The sequence below is a fragment of the Rhinoraja longicauda genome, chromosome 11 (assembly GCF_053455715.1).
Source record: "Rhinoraja longicauda isolate Sanriku21f chromosome 11, sRhiLon1.1, whole genome shotgun sequence".
In the NCBI taxonomy this organism is placed as follows: Eukaryota; Metazoa; Chordata; class Chondrichthyes; order Rajiformes; family Arhynchobatidae; genus Rhinoraja; species Rhinoraja longicauda.
The window spans coordinates 6,517,168-6,541,730 of NC_135963.1; the positions used below are offsets into that span (position 1 = coordinate 6,517,168).

Consider the following 24,563-nt stretch of genomic DNA (forward strand, 5'->3'; position numbering starts at 1 on the left):
TTTCATCACTAAATCTCGATGGCACCTGTAAAAATAAGTTACGTATCACTATTTAATATGTGATTACTGCTGAAGGTGATTTCCTTAGTGTGTGTTCAGTAATAAAATTTATAGCCGGCTTGAAATATGTTGATATGGTCCGGTATAAATTAGGTTCATTTCAGAAACCTGATCATTTGTTTGCAGAAGAGTACAGATTCCAAATATGAAATTCTTCTCAGTATTTCTTCTGTCTCTGGAGTTGCTTACCTTTGGTGATGTCGTAACATGTTCTTTCTTGAAGCTAGTGAATAATGGTTATGATAATGTTGTCATAGCTATTAACCCTGGGCTTCCAGAAGATGAAAACCTCATTTTAAAAATCCAGGTAGGAATTTCTTAATTGACCTTTCAATGCTTTGTTATTGTTTGCATAAATGTTTCGAGTATAGTCTAGAGTTTAGAGATAAAGGGTGGAAACAGGCCCTTCAGCCCACCGAGTCCACAACGGCCATCGATTACCCGTTCACAATAGGTCTTTGTTATCCCACTTTCACATCCTACACACTGGGGGCAATTTGTAGAAAACAATTAACCGGTAAACCCGCACAAATTTTTTGCAATGTGGGAGGTAACCGCAGCACCCGGAGAAAACCCATGCAGTCACAGGGAAAACGTACAGACTTCATCTAGTCAGAATCGAACCCGGGGCCCTGGCGTTGAGAGACAGCAACGTTACAGCTGTGTCACCATTCTGTCCCGATTATTGTTGCAAGTTGCAAGTTTTGAAAAAAAAAACAAAGAGCCTTCCATGTTTTATTTCTTGAAGGAGTCCGGTATTCCATCTCTTGAGCAGAGGATTCTATTCAATTAAAATTATGGCTGATATTAAAAAGTTACCTAGGAAAATAACTGCAGATGCTGGTACAAATCGAAGGTATCACAAAATGCTGGAGTAACTCAGCAGGTCAGGCAGCATCTGGGAGAGAGGGAACGGGTGACGTTTCGGGTCGAGACCCTTCTTCAGACTGAAGAAGGGTCTCAACCCGAAACGTCATCCTTTCCCTCTCTCCTAGATGCTGCCTGACCTGCTGAGTTACCCCAGCATTTTGTGCTACCTTAAAAAGTTACATGGTTATCCAAGTTTAAAAAATTTTTTGTGTGTTACTCCAGGACATGGTGACTTCTGCCTCAACCTTCCTGTACACGGCCACCAAACAACGAGCTTATTTTCGAGATGTGAAAATTCTATTACCCATCACATGGACAACAAAATCACACTATCAAACACCAACCACGCAATCCTACGAGAAGGTAAAATCTAAACCATTATCAATGGTGGTTTCACTACTTGTTATTTTCATGAATGTTCCCTCATCCACGCTGTTACTTATTCTTAAGCATAAGTATCTCAAATGCAAAGTCTGAAGAAGGAATTTTGCTTTATCACAGGTACAATTGTTTACTAGTTAATCTCTGGAGTCACAGAGTCTTAGACAATAGACAATAGGTGGAGGAGGCCATTCGGCCCTTCGAGCCAGCACCGCCATTCAATGTGATCATTCTCAATCAGTACCCCGTTCCTGCCTTCTCCCCATACCCCCCTGACTCTGCTATCTTTAAGAGCTCTATCTAGCTCTCTCTTGAATGCATTCAGAGAATTGGCCTCCACTGCCCTCTGAGAATTCCACAGATTCACAACTCTCTGACTGAAAAAGTTTTTCCTCATCTCAGTTCTAAATGGCCTACCCCTTATTCTTAAACTGTGGCCCTTTGTTCTGGACTCCCCCAACATTGGGAACATGTTTCCTGCCTCTAACGTATCCAACCCCTTAATAATCTTATACGTTTCGATAAGATCTCCTCTCATCCTTCCAAATTCCAGTGTATACAAGCCTAGTCGCTCCAGTCTTTCAACAGGAGCCTTACAACAGAGAAACAGGTCCTTCGGTCCAACTTGTTCATGCAGACCAAGATGCCCCATTCTCCCGTGTTTGGCCCATATCCCTCTTAACCAGTCTGATGAAGGGTCTCGATCCGAACCGCCACCTATTTCTTTACTCCAGAGATGCTTGCTGACCCGCTGACCTACTCCAGCATTTTGTGCCTATCTCCCTCTTAACCTTTCCTGTTCATGTACCTGTACAAGATTATGTTAAATCACATTTTTCTTTATTGGCAGATGGTTGAACAAAAGCCAGAGTTAAAAGATAAAAAAGTGCAAAATGTGGAGATCAGGATAGTGGAGGTGTGAATTGTGAAACCAGAGGAAGGAATAAATCTAGATCCCTGAATTAATCATTCAGCCAAATGATTCAATTCCCATATTTCAGAAACATCAGATATGCTGCCGGTCTGGTTTATACCTTTTATTTATTTTTAAATTTAGAGTCACACAGCACCAAAAAGGGCCCTTCGGCCCAACTCATCCATGCCAACCAAGATGCCCCATCTAAGCTAGTTCCATTTGCCCACATTTGGCCCAGCAAATATAACGACAATCGGTCTGAAGAAGGGTCCCGACCCGAAACATCGCCTCTCCATATTCTTCAGAGGAGCTGCCTGGCCCGTTGAGTTACTCCAGCACTCTGTGTCTTTTTTGTAACCAACATTGAAGTGCCTTTTGTCTACATATATTTTAAAAATTATTTTATGCCTTGAAAAGGAACTCTCTTAACTTATTTTTCTGCTGCCTTTGTATGTCTGTGCAAGGCCAGCTGCATAATCAAGGACGAGTCGCAACCTGGTCACTCCCTCTTCTCCCTTCTCTGATCGGTATAAAAGTATGAAAACGCACACCTCCAGATTCAGGGACAGTTTCTTCCCAGTTATTATCAGACAACTGAACTACTATCTACCTCATTGATGGCCCTCGGACTAACTTTGATCGGACTTTACTCGTGTTATCTTGCACTAAATATTATTCCCTTATCATGTATCTGTACACTGTGAATAGCTCAATTATGATCAAATATTGTCTTTCCACAACTAAAGCTTTTCACCTCGGTACACGTGACAATAAACTAAACTAAACTAATCCTTTCTCTGCTGCCTTTGGATATTTTTAGTTTAGTTTAGTTTAGAGATACAGCGCGGAAACAGGCTCTTCAGCCCACCGAGTCTGCACCAACCAGCGATCCCCGAACATACAATACAATATATCTGTATTGTCATTGTACAGGGGTACAACGAGATTGGGAATGCGCCTCCCATACGATGCAATAAATTAATTAGCTAGTCGGTATTAATTTAAACAACCCAATGAAACAAATTAGAACAGTTTTAAAACAGAACACTATTCTACACACACGAGGGACAATTTATACTTATAGAAAGCCAATAAACCCACAAACCTGTACGTCTTCGGAGTGTGGGAGGAAAACGAAGATCTCGGAGAAAACCCACACGGTCATGGGGAAAACGCACAAACTCCGTACAGACAAGCACCCGCAGTCGGAATGGAACCCTGGTCCCTGCCGCTGTAAGCACCGTAAGGCAGCAACTCTACCGCTGCGCCACTGTGCCACTCTCTACCTGTGCTTTAACTACTTATGTTTTGCAGTGTTGTTTTGGTTTTTAACTCCCCTTTGCCTTTATCATCCTAGGCTGACGTGATCATTGCTGATTCACATATGAAATTTGGTGATGACCCGTACACTCTCCAGTACGGCAGGTGTGGTGAACGGGGCCGGTACATTCATTTCACCCCGAACTTCATGCTGAACGACAGTGTGATCAACATTTATGGCTCACGAGGTGAACAACTTTGCAAGAAAACATTTTCAAATGGGCAACTAGTTAGAATTTCTTGTTTAGTTCAGTTTAGATATACAGCGCGGAAATAGGCCCTTCGGCCCACCGAGTCCGTGCCGACCAGCGATCCCCACACACTAACACTATCCTGCTGCAATAGTGACAATGGGACAATTTACCAATTTTACCAAAGCCAATTAACCTACAAACCTGTGTGTCTTGGAGTGTGGGAGGAAACCCGGAGCTCCTGGAGAAAACCCACGCTGGTCATGGGGATAATGTTCATACAGACTACACCATGTCAAGCTCCATACAGACAGCACCCATAGTCCGGGTCTTTGGCGCTGTAAGGCAGCAACTCTACTGCTGCGCCAATGTTATACTGGCAAAACTATTGTACGAGGAAAAAAGTGCCACAAAGTGGTGGAGTAACTCAGCTAGGTAAGATAGAATCTCTAGAGAACGTGGTTAGGTGATATTTTGGGTCGGACCCTTCCTCAGACTGATCAGGGAGGGGGCGTGGGGGAAGAAAACTAGAAGAGAGGTTGGGCAGGGCAAGGCCTGGCCGGTAATAGGTTGATACAGGTGAGGGGGTGGGTGTTGATAGCCAGATGTTGGACAAAGCCAGAGATGAAAAGGCAGAAAGTGTGAGACGAAAGGATTGAAGAGTTTCGAATTGTGGACGGAATATAGGTGGAAAGGATGGGATAGGGGACAAATGGGTGCAAGTCCAGTTGGGCTGGTGTCAAGAATGTCCAATTCTCAAAGTGTTACGGGGAGGCAGGCAAGATGGCGCCCAACCCAGGCGACTATTTGAGTGCCAGCCACAGAAACAGATCTACAAACTCATTTTATAATTGCTCCACGCTCTTAAATCTGTATTCCTACAGCAACATTTCTTACTTTAACTACCATCTACCTCTTTGATGTCCCTCGGACTACCCATAGCTGGACTTTGCTGGCTTTTCCTTGCATAAAACGTTATTAACTTATCATGTATATCTGTACACTGTAAATGGATTGTTTGGAAGCATGTATTGTCTTTCTGCTGACTGGTTAGCACGCAACAAAAAGCTTTTCACTGTACCTCGGTACACATGACAATAAACTAAACTGAACGGAGAATGGGATTGGGAGGGACAAATAGATAAGCCAAGATCTAATGGTGGAGCAAACTTGATGGGCTGAATGGCCTAATTCTGCTCCTGTGCCTTATGATCTTAGGTCTTTTAATGGTCTATATATTGTGTAGAGTGGCATTGTGTGCAAGATGATCACGATTAAGGTAAAAGACGATCATGGTTACCTTACCCGTAACGATGTGCCATCATGTTGTCAAGGGTACAGAATGTCGGCAAGCTGAGAAGGATACAGAGAAATTCACAAGGATGTTGCCAGGACTAGAGGGTCTGAGCTATAGGGAGAGTTGCCTGGTTCTTTATTCCTTCGAGGGCAGGAGGAAGAGAGGTTATCTCATAGGGATGTATAAAATCATGAGAGGAATAGATTGGGTAGATGCACAGTCGCTTACTCTGTGTAGGTGAATCGAGGACCAGAGGACATAGGTTTAAGGTGCAGGGGAAAAGATTTAATAGGAACATAGAAAACAGGTGCAGGAGGAGGCCATTTGGCCCTTCGAGCCAGCACCGCTCTGAGGGGAATCTGAGGGGTAACTTTTACACACAAAGGGTGGTGGGGGTAAGGAACAATCTGCCAGGGGAGGTGGTTGAGGCAGGGACTATCCCAACGTTTAAGAAACAGTTAGACAGGTACATGGATAGGACAGGTTTGGAGGAATGTGGGCCAAGCATGGGCAGTTGGAACTAGTGTAGCTGGGACATGTTGGACAGTATGGGCAGGTTGGGCCGAAGGGCCTGTTTCCGTGCTATATCACTCTCTGACTCTATGTCAAACAATGTTTAACCAATATGTTAGCATCACTTGGTAAAGTTGCATTTTGATGCAATGCTTGCACAGTGCACTCAAGCCCTGATGATTCAATTCAGTTTCAGTTTAGTTTATTGTCAGGTACAGTGAAAAGCTTTTTGTTGTGTGCTAACCAGTCAGCAGAAAGCCAATACATGATTGCAATCGAGCCGTTCACAGTTGACAGATACATGGTAAGGGAATAATGGTTGGTGCAAAATAAAGCCAGTAAAGTCCGATCAAAGATAGTCTGAGGGTCACCAATGAGGTCAATAAAGAGAGTGATGTTGCACCTTAATGAAAAGCAAGCTGACCGGTGAATCTGTGCAAGGTGTGCCTCTTCCCCTCTCTTCTGCTCTTTAACATGCTCCTTACAAAGCTGGAAGGGGGTTTCGCAGTGGTCAAGTTGCTGCCTTATAGCGCCAGAGACCCGGGTTAGCCCTTGACGAGTGCTGTCTGTACGGAGCTTGTACGTTCTCCCACGCTTGTATGTGGGTTTTCCCTGAGTGCTCCACTTTCCTCCCACACTCCAACGACGTACAGGTTTGTAGGTTCACTGGCTTTGGTAAAAATAGTAAATTGTCCCTAGTTTGTACGATAGTGCTAGTGTACAGGGTGACTGCTGGTCAGCGTGGACTTGGTGGGCCGAAGGGCCCGTTTCCGCCTTGTGTCTCCAAAGTCTAAAGTCTGTGTGTTTGGTCGTTTGTTCTAATATCACATTGTATAATTGAATAACGTTCCTCCCCCACCCTAGTTCCCAGACCTGTTTCAATGTCCTCACGATTAATTTTACTGTTTGTTTGCCTCATTGTCACCCTCCCCTCGGCCAACAAAGAACCACTCTACATTTCCTTGATCATTGTCAACTTTGATCTGTCGTTTTCACACCGTACATTCTCTGTGTACCCTTCCATATCTCCAGCTTCCCTCTCACCTGACTCAGTCCGAAGAAGGGTCTCGACCCGAGACGTCACCCATTCCATCTCTCCAGAAATGCTGCCTGTCCCGCTGAGTTACTCCAACATTTTGTGTCTATCTAACGTTCCAATGAAGCTCATTAAGATGGCAGTTCCGTCAATGGCAAAGACAGAAAATTGAAATATTAAACATAGCCATAATACAATAACAGTAACTAATTTAAGTGTAAATGGCTCCTACACAAGCATTGGTTTTCATAAGTTCATAAGTGATAGGAGCAGAATTAGACCATTTGACCCATCAAGTCTACTCCACCATTCAATCCTGGCTGATCTATCTTTCCCTCTTAACCCCATTCTCCTGCCTGCTCCCCATAGCCCCTGACACGTGTGATTCTACCCAATACCCAATGACTTGGCCTCCACAGCCTTCTGTCGCAATGAATTCCACAGATTCACCACCCTCTGACTAAAGAAATTCCTCCTCATCTCCTTCCTAAAGGAACGTCCTTTAATTCTGAGGCTGTGTCATCATATCATATCATATATATACAGCCGGAAACAGGCCTTTTCGGCCCTCCAAGTCCGTGCCGCCCAGTGATCCCCGTACATTTAACACTATCCTACACCCACTAGCGACAATTTTTACATTTACCCAGCCAATTAACCTACATACCTGTACGTCTTTGGAGTGTGGGAGGAAACCGAAGATCTCGGAGAAAACCCACGCAGGTCACGGGGAGAACGTACAAACTCCTTACAGTGCAGCACCCGTAGTCAGGATCGAACCTGAGTCGCCGGCGCTGCATTCGCTGTAAAGCAGCAACTCTACCGCTGAGCTACCGTGCCGCCTCTGGTCTTAGACTCTCCTTGTGTTTTATATTTGGTTGAGTCAACCCTATTTGGTTTCAACAGATCGGGTATTTGTCCATGAGTGGGCTCATCTTCAGTGGGGCGTGTTTGATGAATACAACGATTTGGCGCCATTTTATTTCTCTGACCAGGATTTCCATGCCACGGGGTGAGTTGCCTTTCAATCTAAATCATATGGTTAGTAGGTGGACAATAAATAAGATTTGTTTCTTCTCGTTTCCAGGCTTGGAGAGAGTTAGATTTAGCTCTAAGGGCTAAAGGAATCAAGGGATATGTGGAGAAAGCAGGAACGGGGTACTGATTTTGGATGATCAGCCGTGGTCATGTTGAATGGCAGTGCTGGCTCAAAGGGCCGAATAGCCTACCCCTGCACCTATTTTCTTTATTTCTACAGATGTAGTTAGCGCACTTACACCCGAACCTAGTGTTATGTTGCTTGAGTATTTAGTTATTGATTTTGGTGGGGATTCCAGTGTGGCTGTGTATCTCTGCAGCAAAATCCCCTCTCCAATCAGGCAAGAGGTACAGAAGTGTGAAAACGCACACATCCAGATTTAGGGACAGTTTCTTCCCAGCTGTTATCAGGCAATTGAACCATCCTACCACAACCAGAGAGCAGTGCTGAACTACTATCTACCTCATTGGAGACCCTTGCACTATCTTTAATCGGACTTTACTGGACTTTATTTTGTATGAAACGTTATTCCCTTTATCCTGTATCTGTACACTGCGGACAGCTTGATTGTAATCATGAATAGTCTTTTCGCTGACTGGATAACACAAAACAAAAATACTTTTCACTGTATCTCGGTACATGTGACAATAAAGTGAACCGAAGTAAAAGGTGGGGTTAGGGTGGGTTTGCGGTGGGAGAGACAAGAAGTTCCAACATTTTAAAGAGAACCTACCTTCAACATGGGGGGATAGACAATAGACAATAGGTGCAGGAGGAGGCCATTCGGCCCTTCGAGCCAGCACCGCCATTCAATGTGATCATGGCTGATCATTCTCAATCACTACCCCGTTCCTGCCTTCACCCCATACCCCCTGACTCCGCTATCCTTAAGAGCTCTATCTAGCTCTCTCTCGAATGCATTCAGAGAATTGGCCTCCTCTGCCTTCTGAGGCAGAGAATTCCACAGATTCACAACTCTCTGACTGAAAACGTTTTTCCTCATCTCAGTTCTAAATGGCCTACCCCTTATTCTAAACTGTGTCCTCTTGTTCTAGACTCCCCCAACATTGGGAACATATTTCCTGCCTCTAACGTGTCCAACCCCTTAATAATCTTATACGTTTCGATAAGATCTCCTCTCATCCTTCTAAATTCCAGTGTATACAAGCCTAGTCGCTCCAGTCTTTCAACATACGACAGTCCCGCCATTCCGGGAATTAACCTAGTAAACCTACGCTGCATGCCCTCAATAGCAAGAATATCCTTCCTCAAATTTGGAGACCAAAACTGCACACAGTACTCCAGGTGCGGTCTCACTAGGGCCCTGTACAATTGCAGAAGGGCCTCTTTGCTCCTATACTCAACTCCTCTTGTTACGAAGGCCAACATTCAACTTGAATAAGTCTTGCGTTGGTTTATTTTGAATGTTGCAGAAAGTGCTCTGCAGGCAAATAATAATAAAAATGTTGGGGCTTGTCTTCACTTTTAGGTGTTCAAAAGAGATAAAGGGCGAGTCTGCTATATGCAATAGAGGCTCCTGTGAACCCTGCAGCATTGATAGCAACACAGGGCTCCCAAGCAGAGATTGTATGTTTTTTCCGGACAAAACGCAAACGACAGCGGCTTCAATCATGTATCTCCAAGGATTGAAAGATGTAAGTTGAACAGCCAGGTCTGGGGCGTCACGGTAGCACAAGGGCGGCATGGTGGCGCAGAGGTTGAGTTGATGCCTTACAACGCCAGAGATCCGGGTTCGATCCTGACTATGGGTGCTGTCTGTATGGAGTTTGTACATTCTTCCCGTGACCTGCGTGGGTTTTCTCCATGTTCTAACTGGTTTCTAGTCAATTAATTGGCTTTGGTAAAAATAGTAAATTGTCCGTAGTGTGTAGTATATATAGTGTTAGTGTGTGCGGGAATCGCTAGTCGGCACGGACTTCGTGGGCCGATGGGCCGGTTTCCGCGCTGTATCTCTAAATGAAACCACTAAATATTTTACTTTAACAATTTCTGTAATAGAGTCAAGTCGTAGAGTGATACAGTGTGGAAACAGGCCCTTTAGCCCAACTTGCCCACACCGGCCAACATGTCCCAGCTAGACTAGTCTCACCTGCCCGCGTTTGGTCCATATCCCTCCAAACCAGTCCTATTCATGTACCTGTTTCTTAAACGTTGGGATAGTCCCAGCCTCAACTACTTCCACTGGAAGCTTCTTCCATACACTCACCTTCTTTTCTGTGAAAAGGTTACCCCTCAGATTCCTATTAAATCTTTTCCCCTTCACCTTAAACCTATGTCCTCTGATGTTCCGTTCACCTACTCTGGGCAAGAGTCTCTGTGCGTCTACCCGATCTATTCCTCTCATGATATTATACACCTCTATAAGATCACTCCTCATCCTCCTGTGCTCCAGGGAATAGAGTCCCAGACTACTCAACCTCTCCCTATAGCTCACACCCTCTAGCCCTGGCAACATCCTCGTAAATCTTCTCTACACCCTTTCCAGCTTGTCAACATCTTTCCTTTAGCATCCTATATAAAAGCAAAGAAACATTTATAAACTGTTTCAAAACCATAATCCTTGTTCATTTTAGGTATCCTATTAACAGCCAATGGCAGGTTTCACTCTATCTAATAGAACAGTATGATTTAAATTACACGACATTTACATTTTCACAAATCCTTGTAGATATTGCAGTAGCACAACAGTGTACATAGAGGAAGCTGGGAATCTTTTTGATATCATTTGCATGTCTTTTTTTAACCATGTTAAAAGCTAATTGAATTCATTCTTCGCATAACATTGAAGTATCTGTTGGTGTAAATACGTAGAACATAGAAGGGTACAAATAACACAGGAACAAGTTCTTTGGTCCAGATCTATGCTGACATAATCCCAAATGAAATCTATCTCATTTGCCTGCACGTGATCCATATCCCTACATTCCCTGAATATCATATCATATCATATCATATATATACAGCCGGAAACAGGCCTTTTTCGGCCCACCAAGTCCGTGCCGCCCAGCGATCCCCGCACATTAACACTATCCTACACCCACTAGGGACAATTTTTACATTTACCCAGCCAATTAACCTACATACCTGTACGTCTTTGGAGTGTGGGAGGAAACCGAAGATCTCGGAGAAAACCCACGCAGGTCACGGGGAGAACGTACAAACTCCTTACAGTGCAGCACCCGTAGTCAGGATCGAACCTGAGTCTCCGGCGCTGCATTCACTGTAAAGCAGCAACTCTACCGCTGCGCTACCGTGCCTATCCACGTGCCTATCTAAAAACCTCTTAAATGCCACTATTGTATCTGCCTCCACCACTACCCCTGGCAGTACGGTCCAGGCAACGCTATCTAAGCCGCTTATAATTTTATACACATGTATCGGGTCTCCCCCCAACCTCCAGAGAAAACAACCCAGGTTTGTCCAATCTTTCCTTATAGTTAATACCCTCTAATCCAAGCACCATTCTGGTCAACCCCATCTGCATCCTCTCCAAAGCTTCCCCATTCTTTCTGTAATGGGGCGACCAGAATTATACACAATACTCCAAATGCAGCATGACCAAAGTCCTATAAAGTTGTAACATGTGTTCCTGACTCTGTTCAATGTCCCGACTGATGAAGGCAAGCATACTATATGCCTTCTTTACCACTCTTATCTGCTTGTGTGATCACTTACAGGGAGATATGGAGCTGGACTACAAGATCCCTCTGTGTATCAAATATAAATAAACATGTATAATACTTGACAGTGCAGCATTTTCTTACCCATTGTTTCCTCGGGAATGGAGTCACTGGTTCAAATCCACAGATTACACCCTGGTAGAAAGGCTTGCAAAGGCTTCGCAAAGCTAGCGAGTGTCACAGAGACAGGGAGAACTAAAGCATCAAGCAAGCCTTGTACTTAAAAGCTGCTGGCTCAGGGAAAATGGTTCCACCCATTGAGCTGATATTTAGAAGTAGGATATAGACACAAAGTGCTACGGTAACTCAGCGGGTAAGGCAGCATCTCTGGAGAAAAAGGATAGGTGATGTTCCAGGTCTGGAGCCGACCCTTCTTCAGAGTCTGAAGAAGGGTCCCGACCCAAAACGTCACCCATCCTTTTTCTCCAGAGATGCTGCCTGACCGGCTGAGTTACTCCAGCACTTGGTGTCTATAACAGTATAACAGTATAACAGAGCTTTATTTGTCGTTCGGTACCGAAGAACCGAACGAAACTACATAGCCGTCATAGAAAAAAAAAGAACACAAGACACATAACCCCAACACAAACGTCCATCACAGTGACTCCAAACACCCCCTCACTGTGATGGAGGCAACAAAACTTCCACTCTCTTCCCCACGCCCACGGACAGACAGCTCGTCCCCGACCGACCCGCACAGTCCCCGCACCGGGCGCTGAAACGTCCCGCGGCCGAACCGGGCGATGAAAGGCCCGCGACCAAGCCTTGTAAACCAGCGGTGTAAACCAGCATCCGCAGTTCCTTTCTACATGTTTAGAAAGTGGAACGTATATAACAAATCCGCAAATGCCAGGAAAGTGCATGTTCCCTCGCTGGATAGATTCTGCGACACTTCTCACACCGAGTCCTGCATTCATTTTTCAGGTGGTCGAATTCTGTGATAACAACACTCACAATGCTGAAGCGCCCAACATGCAGAACAGAATGTGCAATTACAGGAGCACTTGGGACGTGATCAGCAAGTCGGAGGATTTCAAGAATAACCCCCCGGCTAACGTTGCATCCCTCGTGCCGACAATAACTCTACTGCACGTCAAGGACCGAGTGCTGTGCTTAGTTCTCGATGACTCTGGAAGTATGGGCGCGGTATGTCCCCAGTACGGAATTGTAGTGTTGGTTTAAGTTGAGGATATCTATGAGTTTACCCCTTCGTAAGTTCACAAGTTCTAGCAGCAGAAGTAGGCCATTCAGCCCATCAAGTCTACTCCAACATTCAATCATGGCTGATCTATCTTTCACTCTCAATCCCATTCTCCTGCCTTCTCCCCACATCCCCTGACACCCGTACGTCTCGAATCTGTCAATCTTCGCCTTAAAAATATCCATTGACGGCCTCCACAGCCTTCTGTGGCGAAGAATTACACAGATTCACCACCCTCTGACTCAAGAAATTCCTCCTCATCTCCTTTCTAAAGAAATGTCCTTTAATTCTGAGGCTGTGACCTCTGGTCCTAGACTCTCCCACTAGTGGAGACGTCCTCACCACATCCACTCTATCCTGGCCTTTCACTATTCGGTAAGTTTCAATGAGGTCCCCCCTCGTTCTCCTGAACTCCAACGAGTACTGGGCCAGAGGTACTCCAGATTCCTCCCACATTCCAAAGACATGTAGATTTGTTGGTTAATTGGCTTCTGTAATGAGGAGGAATTTCTTTAGCCGGAGGGTGATGAATCTGTGGAGTTCATTGCCACAGATGATGGTGGAAGCCAAGTCATAGTGTGTTTTCAAAGCGGAGTTTGATGGGTAAGGACATCAAAGATTATGGGGAGAAGGCAGGAGAATGGGGTTTAGAGGGAAAAATAGATCAGCCATGATCGAATGGCAGAGCAGACATGGTAGGCTGAATGTCCTAATTTCTGCTCGTATGTCTAATGATCTTAAATACATAAGATCACAAGGCATAGCGGTGGCATGGTGGCGCAGCTGTAGAGTTGCTGCCTTGCAGCGCCAGAGACCCGGGTTCGATCCTGACTGCGGGTGCTGTCTGTACGGAGTTTGTACGTTCTCCCGTGACCGCTTGGGTTTTCTCCGAGATCGTTGGTTTCTTCCCACAGTCCAGAGAGGTACAGGTTTGTAGGTTAATTGGCTTGGCATAAATGTAAAAGTGTCCCCAGTGTGTGTAGGATAGTGTCAATGTGCGGGGACCACTGGTTGGCGATGACTCGATGGGCCAAAGGGCCTGTTTCCGCGCTGTATCTCTAAACTAAACTAAAAACTAAACGAAACATATAGTTGAAGCACGGAGTTAGCTGCTTCTGCAGAAGTCTGAATTTTGAATCTGACTTGCTTTCTTTCTGAAAACAGCAAAATCGTATACAAAGGCTCAGACAAGCAGCATTTATATTCCTGCGGCAGATCATTGAGACAGGATCCAAAGTTGGCATCGTCACTTTTGATAGCACGGCAATTATTAGAACGCAGCTGATAATAGTTGACAGTGAAGCGGATCGGAAGCAACTGATAAACTACCTGCCTACAAACGCAGGTGGTGGAACAAATATCTGTAGTGGGGTTCGGGCAGCTTTCCAGGTAAGTCCCAGAGGACTTTTAATTGTACTTTCCATTGTAATCATTCCAATCGTTTTCCAGCGTTGACGAAATGATGATTGTTTTCCAGGTCCTTCGCGGAGATGACGGAGCTACAAACGGCGATGAAATAGTTGTGCTGACCGATGGGGAGGACTATTCTATAGGCCAGTGCTTCGAAGAAGTGAGACAAAGTGGAGCTATTGTCCACACCATCGCATTGGGAATAAGTGCAGCCATGGAACTGGGACAACTATCAGTTATGACAGGCAAGAAATAGGTTTCAAAGTTTAGTTTAGTTTGGTTTAGTTTGGAGATACAGTGCAGAAACAGGCCCTTTGGCCCACCGAGTCCGTGCCGGCCAGCAATCCCCACACACTTACACTATCCTACACACACTAGGGACAATTCGCAATTATACCAAGTATAGGTTAACCTATAAACCTGTACAATGTTTGAAGAAACTGGAGCACCTGGGGAAAACCCACGCAGGTCACGGAGAGAATGTACAAACTCCGTACAGACAGCAACTGTGGTTAGGATTGAAACCAGTCTCTGGCGCTATGAGGCAGCAACTCTACCACTGCGCCACCGTACAAGTGTTCATGCTGATGATGGAGGGAACTGAGGTAAGGGATTGTGGATGGGATAATGATCGTACAGTTTGCTTTCATCGGGACGGGGCCAACATTGTTTGGAAATGAACCTGAAGAACATTTCGGCCCACATGTTTCGAGCATACAAGATTATCCCACCAATTTGTCCGCTATTTAGACTCATAGAGTCATACAGCACAGAAACAGGCCCTTTGGCCCAGCTTGCCCATACCGACCAAGATGCCCCCATCTACGTTTGAGTTTAGTTTATTGTCACGTCTACCGAGGTACAGTGAAACACTTTTATTGCATGCCAACCAATCAGCGGAAAGACAATACATGATTACAATCGAGCCATCCACTGTGTACAGATGCATGATAAAGGGAATAACGTGAATAACATTTAGTGCAAGATAAAGCCAGTAAATTAATCAAACATAGTCCGAGGGTCTCCGATGAGGTAGACAGTAGTTCAGCACTGCTCTCTGGTTGTGGTAGGATGGTTCAGTTGCCTGATAACAGCTGGGGAGAAACTGTCCCTGAATCTGGAGGTGTGCGTTTTCACACTTCTATACCTTTTGCCTAATGGGAGAGGGGAGAAGAGGGAGTGGCCGGGGTGCGACTCCTCCTTGATTATGCTGCTGGCCTTACCGAGGTAGCGTGAGATGTAAATGGAGTCAATAAAGGGAGATTGGTTTGGGTGATGTTCTGGGCTTCGCCCACAATACTCGGCAATGTCTTGCGGGCATCTAAGTTACATTCAGTTCATTTTCCTCATCAGCTTTATGATTGAATAATGTGAATGAAATCTTGCGCAAACATTTTCCCTTTCAAGAGTGAAGTGTTTTATTGTCACATGTACTGAAATGGATCAATGAAATTGTTCATGACCTCTATGTTAACTCTTCAATTTTATATTCTTCAATTATCAGATGGCATACATTTTTTGGCCACAGATAACGTGGATGAAAATGGACTAATCGATGCTTTCACTGGATTAGTATCAGGCAATGGTGACATTAACCAGCAGTCAATCCAGGTTTGATTCATTGAGCAACATTCCAAAACATGTTTGCTGGAAATAACTGCCTCACCGGATTAAAAATATTTCTTCTCTTTGGTTACAGCTTGAAAGTTCTGGAAAGCACATCAGCAGTAATAGTTGGTTAAACGGTACAGTCATCATTGATAAAACCATTGGGAATGACACCTTCTTTGTCATGACGTGGGAGAGCGATACACCATCCATCTTAGTTCATGATCCTCGGGGAAAGATTTACGATGATTCAAACTTTGACAAAGACATCAGTTTCCATACAGGAAGACTTGCTATTCCTGGCACTGCAGAGGTATGTTATAGTATCATAGAGTCATACAGTGCGAAAACAGGCCCTTCGGCCCAACATGTCCCATCTACACTAGTCCCACCTGCCCGCGTTTGGTCCATATCCCTCCAAACCTGCCCTATCCATGCACCTGTCTAACTGTTTCTTAAACGTTGGGATAGTCCCAGCCTCAACTACCTCCTCTGGCACCTTGTTCCATACACCCACCACCCTTTTGTGTGAAAGAATTACTCCTCAGATTCCTATTAATTCCTTTCCCCTTCACCTTAAACCTATGTCCTCTGGTCCTCGATTCCACTACTCTAGGCAAGAGACTCTGTGCGTCTACCTGATCTATTCCTCTGATGATTTTATACCCATGTTTCTTATTGGATTTCATGTTTCCTCTTTTTGTTGATTTTGCTTTGCCCTCTGTGTTGTAAATTAAAGTGGCGTGCTTTTCTATCAGCCAGGATCATGGAGCTACTCGATAAAGAATACGGCTACTGCAGATCAGGTTCTGAGCATCACTGTGATGTCCCGCGCAGCAGACGAGAGTGTTCCACCTGTCACTGTCAATGCCCACATCAATCAGGGTACATCGGTGTGGCCGAACCCCCTGGTCATTTTCGCAGAGGTCAGTCACGGCTATCTGCCAGTCATTGAGGCTAAAGTGTCAGCCACAGTGGAGCGGGCAGATGGCACGACTACCATCGTTGACCTTCTGGACAATGGCGCAGGTAAACGCACGTGAAAGACCGAGAGACACACGACTGTAACGAGCCGTGCGTGTTCCTTTCTGAGAGCCACAGGGCACGACAGGCGTTGAAGTATGACACAAAAAGCCGGTATCACAAAATGCTGGAGTAACTCAGCAGGTCAGGCAGCATCTCTGAGAATAAGGGGTAGGCCATTTAGAACTGAAATGAGGAAAAACTTTTTGAGTCAGAGAGTTGTGAATCTGTGGAATTCTCTGCCTCAGAAGGCAGTGGAGGCCAATTCTCTGAATGCATTCAAGAGAGTTCTAGATAGAGCTCTTAAGGATAGCGGAGTCAGGGGGTATGGGGAGAAGGCAGGAACGGGGTACTGATTGAGAATGATTAGCCATGATCACATTGAATGGCGGTGCTGGCCTGAAGGGCCGAATGGCCTCCTCCTGCACCTATTGTCTATGGTCTATTGTCTGGAGAGAAGGAATGGGTGACGTTTCGGGTCGAGACCCTTCTTCAGACTGAAGGGTCTCGACCAAAAACGTCACCCATTCCCTCTCTCCAGAGATGCTGCCTGACCCGCCGAGTTACTCCAGCATTTTGTGATACCTTCGATTTGTACCAGTATTTTCCTACACACAAAAAGCTGGAGTAACTCAGCACCTCTGGTGAAAAGTAATAGGGTCGAGACGTTGAGGTATAATTGAAGTGTAGACGTGGTTCAATACAGGAAATGAGGCAACCATTTTGCGTGCAGCATGTTCCCACAAAAGAGCTTCAGCTTCCGTCAGGATTAAGGATGACTTCCTTCCTTCCTCTCTGGTTTTGAGGCCTCAGAGATGACTGATAAGGCCGGTGTAGGAACCACAGACACTTGCACAGATGGGGCAGGTGATGCCTGACGGGGAATGTGGGGGAGTAGTTTGTGAGGTGTTTTGCTTCTTCTGCCATTTACAGGCTTATGCATGCACCCAAGATATGGACACCTAATGCAGGCTCTCAATAACATCTCAAATGTTGATGGACTAATGGTCAAGGAATTGTATGTTTTCTTTGCTCCGCCTTATCCAATTTGGCTTGGTCCTTGTAAAGTTAATTAATGGAAGCCTTGAGCTTGTGGTATTTCAATTGCCCCCTGACCAGAGGCCTGGATAGAGTGGATGTGGAGAGGATGTTTCCACTAGTGGGAGAGTCTAGGACCAGAGGCTGCAGCCTCAGAATAAAAGGACATACCTTTAGAAAGGAGATTTATTTCGTCAAACGGTGGTGAATCTGTGCAATTCATTGCCACAGAAGGCTGTGGTGGCCAAGTCAATGGATATTTTTAAGGCGGAGATTGATAGATTCTTGATTCGTACGGGTGTCTCTGTTTCTGCTTTCTACTGCACAACCGCCAACAGCTGGGCTGTCTCGTGCAGGTTTCGCTCGCATGGGTACCGGTTGCAAAAAGGTCATTTAGATGTTTACGTGGGCAAGTTTGGTGAGATGATCCTTGTCCAAGTTGTCGAGTTGTGACATGAAGAGTGACAAGGTTGGTGCACACCTGGTGGTGTCGGGAAGGATGTTCCACTCTGGGATAGTCCATGGATATAGTGACTATAGGCAGCTATTTTTGTTTGCTCTAATTCTAGTATAAATGAAGTGACCTGAGGACTGTCTTGTAAATGTTTGGGTATTGGGTTGAATGAAGTGAGATATGTTACTGGGGATGATGCCATGAGTCTATTTGTAGACTGTACATAAGCGGGCTTTGGTGGGTCTCGACTCCAGCGACTCCCAGCCAAGGCGATTTAACATATCGGAGACGCTTGACTGTCTTGAGTCAGGGGTTACGGGGAGAAGGCAGGAGAATGGGTTTGAAAAATATATCAGCCGTGGTTGAATGGCGGCGTAGACTTGATGGGCCAAACGGCCTAATTCTGCTCCTATCACTTATGAAATGAAAATTCTTTGGGAAGCAGCATTTGTGGAGAGTGCTCTACAGTATAGTCCCATTTGATTGCAACAATGTGATAATGGACAGATAATCAGAGGTCTGAGTGCTATAGCAATGTGTTAAAGGATGTTCCAAATTTTAAAAAAAGATTTCATAATTTCCTGTGCACGCCTTTATTTGCAATAAATTTATTTGTAATAAATACCTTTACTTGCCTTCTTCTCATTAGACCCTGATGCTGTTGAACACGATGGCATTTATTCAAAATACTTCATTAATTTTGGTGGAAATGGACGGTACAGCTTCAAAATAAATGTTCAAGGAAAAGATGGAGTAACAAGATTATCAGCCAGGCGGCAAGGTCGTGCTCTGTACATCCCTGGATATGTGCAGAATGGTAATGTGTTGATGGATAAATGTTACACATTGATGTTGACAGTATAACAATGGCTGTGTCTATCACCACCTTCAGCCCAAGTGCCATTGAAATTCTCACCTTGCTATCCCCAAACATGACAAACTTTGAGAACCAGAGGACATGGGTTTAAGGTGGGGGGGGGGGGGGGGGGGGGGAGGATTTGATGGGAACCTGAGGGGTAACATTTTCACACAAAGGATGGTGAGTGTACGTAATAAGTTGCCAGAGGAGGTAGTTGAGGCAGGTACTATCGCAACGTTTTAAGAAACATTTAGACAGATACCTGGAAAAGACCGGTTTAAAGGGATATGGGCCAATCGCAGGCAGGTGGGAAGAGTGTAGCTGGGACATGTTGGTGTTCAGTGAGGGCAGGTTGGGCCGAGGGGCCTGTTTCCACATTGTAAGACTCTATGACTCTAAATGCCATGGTCTCAAGGACAATCTTCCATTCTTCATTTTCCCTGAAACTCATCTCATCCAGTATCCCACTTCTACCTGCATTCCTTCCTCTGACTTCACAACTCACAACACTTCAACCCTTATGTCTCACACATTCTGTTTTTTTTCATCTCTGGCCTTTGTCCAGTCAGTGACTAGTGGGGTGCCGCAAGGCTCGGTGCTGGGACCCCAGTTGTTCACAATATATATTAACGATTTAGACGAGGGAATTAAATGTACCATCTCTAAGTTTGCTGATGGCACAAAACTGGGTGGCAGTGTGAGCTGCGAGGAGGATGCTATGAGGCTGCAGGGTGACTTGGATAAGTTGGGTGAGTGGGCAGAAGCATGGCAGATGCAGTGTAATGTGGATAAATGTGAGGTTATTCACTTTGGTGGCAAGAACAAGAAGGCAGATTATTATGTGAATGGTGACAGATTAGGAGAAGGGGAGGTGCAACGAGACCTGGGTGTGCTTGTGTATCAGTCACTGAAAGTAAGCATGCAGATAGAGCAGGCAGTGAAGAAAGCTAATGGCATGTTGGCCTTCATTTCGAGAGGAGTTGAGTTTAGGAGCAAGGAGGTCCTACTGCAGTTGTACAGGGTCCTGGTGAGACCGCACCTGGAGTATTGTGTGCAATTTTCGTCTCCTAATTTGAGAAAGGATATTATTGCTAATGACGGAGTGCAGCGTAGGTTCATCATGTTAATTCCCGGGAGGGCGGGACTGACATATGATGGAAGAATGGGTCGACAGGGCTTGTATTCACTGGAATATAGAAGAATGAGAGGGGATCTTATAGAAACATATAACATTCCTAGAGGATTGGACAGGGTAGATGCAGGAAATATGTTCCCTATGTTGGGGAATCCAGAACCAGGGGTCACAGTTTAAGAATAAGGGGTAGGCCAATAACGACTGAGATTAGGAAAAACCAGAGAGTTGTGAATCTGTGGAATTCTCTGCCACAGAAGGCAGTGGAGGCCAATTCACTGGATGTTTTCAAGAGAGAGTTAGATTTAGCTCTTAGACCGGACGGAATCAAGACCTTGGAAAAGCAGCCAACACAATCAAAGACTTGTCCCACCCCTGGTTATTCCTTTTTTTCCACAGAACGAGGTACTGATTTTGAATGATCAGCCTTGATCATATTGAATGGTGGTGCTGGCTTGAAGGGGCGAATGGCCTACCCCTGCACCTATTTTCTACGTTTCTATGTTTCTCTGAACCCCTATCAACCCCTCCCTACGACCTGCCGTGCTTTGTCCTGCTCCTTCTCTCTTCCAGCTTTCATCCTCTTCCCGACAGTTAATCCATAGAAGGGTCCTGACCCGAAACGTCACCTATCCATGTTCTCCAGAGATGCCGCCTGACCTGCTGAGTTACTCCAGCACTTTGTGTCATTTTATGTAAAGCAGCATTTGCAGTTCCTTTATTCTATATCCAGTACCTTGCTGTCTACTTGTCCATTGCCCAGTGTCCTCACTGCATGATAACTGTCTCGGAAAATCATCACTTTAAAAAAAAAACTACACTTGTGATGAAATCCTTGTTCACCCTTAGCTACCCCCCCCTCCTCCCCCCCCCCTTCCTCCCCCCCTCCCCCCCCTCCCCCCCCCCCCCCCCCACCCCTTCCCCCCCAAAACCCTACCTCTATAAACCAGGCAAGTGTCTCTCCTGAAATCTCAACTCCTCTGGCGCTGGTCTTTCATGCATCCATCTCTTTCTGCCCTGCCTCTGATGTAAAATGTCTTAACTCCATGTTTGTGGGTTCCTCCTCCCGCTGTTCTCCTTTCCATTGAGACGTTAGATCACCCCACTTAATATCTTCATAAAATATCATCAATATTTCACCTGTACCAAGGTACAGTGAAAAGCTTTTTCATTGCACGTTATAAATACAATCAAGTATAGTCCATAGAGCAAAGGGGAAGATATGGAATGCATAATACAGTTCTCGGCATTGTAGTGCATCAGTTCCACAGACAAAGTCCAATGTCCACAATGGGGTAGAGGTGAAACAGACTGTACCCTAGCTTATGTAAAGACTATTCAGAAGCCTGATAATAAGAGGGAAATAAGCTGTTCCTGAGTCTGGTCGTGCATGCTGTCAAGCTCTATAGCTTCTACCAGATAGGAACAGGGAGAAGCAGGGATAACCCGTGGTGGGACAAGTCTTTGATTGTGTTGGCTGCTTTTCCAAGGTCTAGATGGAGTCAATGGTGGGATATCAGGTTTGTGTGATGGATTGGATGACATCTACAACGCTCTGCAATTTTCCATGGTCTTTGACAGAGCTGTTTCTAAACCAAGCTGTGATGCAACCCCGACAGTATGCTTTCTATGGTGCATCAGTAGACGTTTGTAAGAGTCATTGGAGACACGCCAAATTTCCTCAGTCTCCTCAGGAAGTAGAGGCATCTTGACTGTCACATCAGTGTGGTTGGTCAACGACAGATCATTGAAGATCTCAACCATTTCCACTTCGGCATCATTGATGCCGACTGGGGCATGTACTTAGGGTTGCCAACTGTCCCGTATTAGTCGGGACATCCCATATTTTGGGCTAAATTGGTTTAGGCCCAGACGGCGCTATAGGCCCTGACACAGTAGGTCCGGACACTGTAGGTCTGGATACTGTATGCCTGGACACTGTAGACCCGGACACTGTAGCCCGGGGGCCACTGAAGTCCCGGACAGTATAGGCCCGAGCGCTGTCGAACGGAGGTTGTGTAGCATCCCGCCTCCCGGACCGGGGGGGCCGCCATTGTTGAAGCGGGAGCATCAGGCCATTGGCTGGGTGAGGTCACCTGGGGTGTGGGGTTGTGACGTCACCCTTTGTCCCTTATTTGGGAGTGAGGAAGTTGGCAACCCTACATGTACTCCACCTTGCTTCCGAATCGTCGATAACTAGCTCCTTCATCTTGCAATCTGCAGTGTCATTTCACAATAGATTTTAGATATCTTGATACTTTTTCTGAAACGTGTCCTTTTCTTCTTCGTTCAGGACAAATTCAACAAAACCCATCTAGGCCGCCATCCATTGATGACAACACTCAGGTGAAACTGGGTAGTTTTCAGAGAGTTAAATCAGGTGGCACGTGTTTAGTAAGTCAGATACCTTCAGGAGTTCTTCCTGATGTGTTCCCCCCGAGTACAATCATGGATCTTAAAGCAACGATAGTCCACGATAACATACAACTGAACTGGACAGCGCCAGGAGACGATCTTGATCAAGGAAATGGTAATTAAAAATTATAATTTGATGTATAAATTCTTCAATCGTTCAATGGTATTTATTGTCAGATGGACCTATGTGCATTGGAACTCTTTTTTTTGCATACAGTTCAGTGCCAATTCCGCATTTGAGTTTAGTTTATTATCTCATGTACCTCTGTAGTGTGGGGATATACTGCACCTTGGATGTGAAGAGGATGTTTCCACTAGTGGGAGAGTCTAAGACTAGAGGTTATAGCCTTAGAATTAAAGGACATTCTTTAAGGAAGGAGATGAGGAAGAATTTCTTTGAGCAGAGGGTGGTGAATCTGTAGAATTCGTCGCCACAGAAAGCTGTGGAGGCCATGCCAATGTATACTTTTAAGGCAGAGATAAATAGATTCTTGATTAGTACAGGTGTCAGGGGTTATAGGAAGAAGGCAGGGGAATGTTGGGAGGGAGAGATAGATCAGCCATGATTGAATGGCAGAGTAGACTTGATGGGCCGAATGGCCTAATTCTAGTCCTATTACCTATGACCTTATGGTCTTATTCCTGTTCTTCCCTAACAAAAACTGAGTGAATATTTTATTAGCATGTTACAATAACAAAGTTTGAGTGGTGTTTCTTTTGTGAATTAACTTGCTTTCACGGGTTTTTTTTCTCTTCCTCTTCTTCTTCGTTTAGCTTCGCACTATGAAATAAGGATGAGCCAAGACTTCACACAGCTGAAAAATTATTTTCAATCCGCTCACAAGATTAACACCATTGGGTTGAACCCTCAGCCTGCAAACTCCAAGGAATCGTTTTTAATCTCTGAGAATATTCAATTGAAAAACGGGACTGTAATCTTCTTTGGTGCCATTGCATTTGATAAGGCAAATCATACTTCAGCGTTGTCGAATATAGCACAGGCTGCCTTGATAATGGCACCTCCAGTTCCGCCTAGCCCTGGACCTAATATACCGCCTAGCCCTGGACCTAGTCAGACCACTCGCAGCCTGCCAGACCACTCGCAGCCTGACAGACCACTGACAACAACTCATTCACCTCGTCAAACCATATCCGTGCACCCTCACTCGCCCTCCCAACCTAATAACTCCCCGGTGGTTGGCGTTACAGAAATTGTTCTCATAGTTTGTTGCCTTGTTGTCGTTGTAACTCTGATCATTGCCATAACCGTGTGTATTGTGGCTACCAGAGGTCGTAAGAGAGTCTCACCCAGATAAGACACTTGCCATCAGTAAATTCAGAAGTTCGAGGAGCAGAATTATACCATTCGGCCCATCTAGTCTACCCTGACATTCAACATGGCTGACCTATCTTTCACTCTCAACCCCATTCTCCTCTCTTCTCCCCATAACCCATCTCCCCTTAAGTTAGAATTGGTCGTCCTTGACTTCATTCTAAGTATTCAAAGTATTAATCGCAAGCAACAAAAATCGATTATTCATTTAATTATTTTACATTTCTCAATAGTTGGTTTCTCAATAAAGGACTGTTTTCTCAATAAATCTCCAACTAGTTTGAGCAGAGACGCCAACATCAGTCATCAAAAGACCTCAAGCCAATTTGTATTAAGTAACTATTTTGAAGGTTTGTTACAATCTCCTTGAGTTATTCTATGTGCAATTTTCTTTCGTGCTTTGGGCAAAGACATTTTACCACTACACTTTCCTTGAATTGGGTACAAACTATGTGTTCAAGAATTTTGCTTGTAACACCAGGTTTAGGTTGAAGCCATTAACTGCAGTTTTGGTGCCCTGATTTGAGAACTGTATTCTGCGCTCTGTGGACCGAATTTTCAGTTATTTGCAAAATTGGCCATTGATAATGGATGCACATCATCAGAATGTCTGTATTGATCTAGTCCTGCTATCAATATACAAATGTTACGTGGTACACAGTGCATGAAATGATCATAAAAGGACACAAAGTGCTGGAGTAACTCAGTGGGTCAGGCAGTATCTAAGAAGAACATGGATAGATGATGTTTGGGTCGAGATTCTTCC

At 45.0% G+C, this 24,563-nt stretch overlaps 1 protein-coding gene across 1 annotated transcript; it reads left to right on the forward strand.

The window, feature by feature from the left end:
• Positions 1-205: 205 nt before the first annotated feature.
• On the forward strand, positions 206-23,780 carry LOC144598201 (calcium-activated chloride channel regulator 1-like). The gene is made up of 14 exons (XM_078408089.1): positions 206-367; positions 1,153-1,293; positions 3,585-3,735; positions 7,491-7,596; positions 9,113-9,278; positions 12,249-12,470; positions 13,690-13,914; positions 14,003-14,180; positions 15,440-15,546; positions 15,635-15,856; positions 16,302-16,572; positions 18,708-18,875; positions 22,343-22,579; positions 23,239-23,780. The coding sequence occupies exons 1-14, from the start codon at positions 206-208 to the stop codon at positions 23,778-23,780; spliced, it is 2,898 nt and encodes a 965-aa protein (XP_078264215.1).
• The last annotated feature ends 783 nt before the right edge of the window (positions 23,781-24,563 follow it).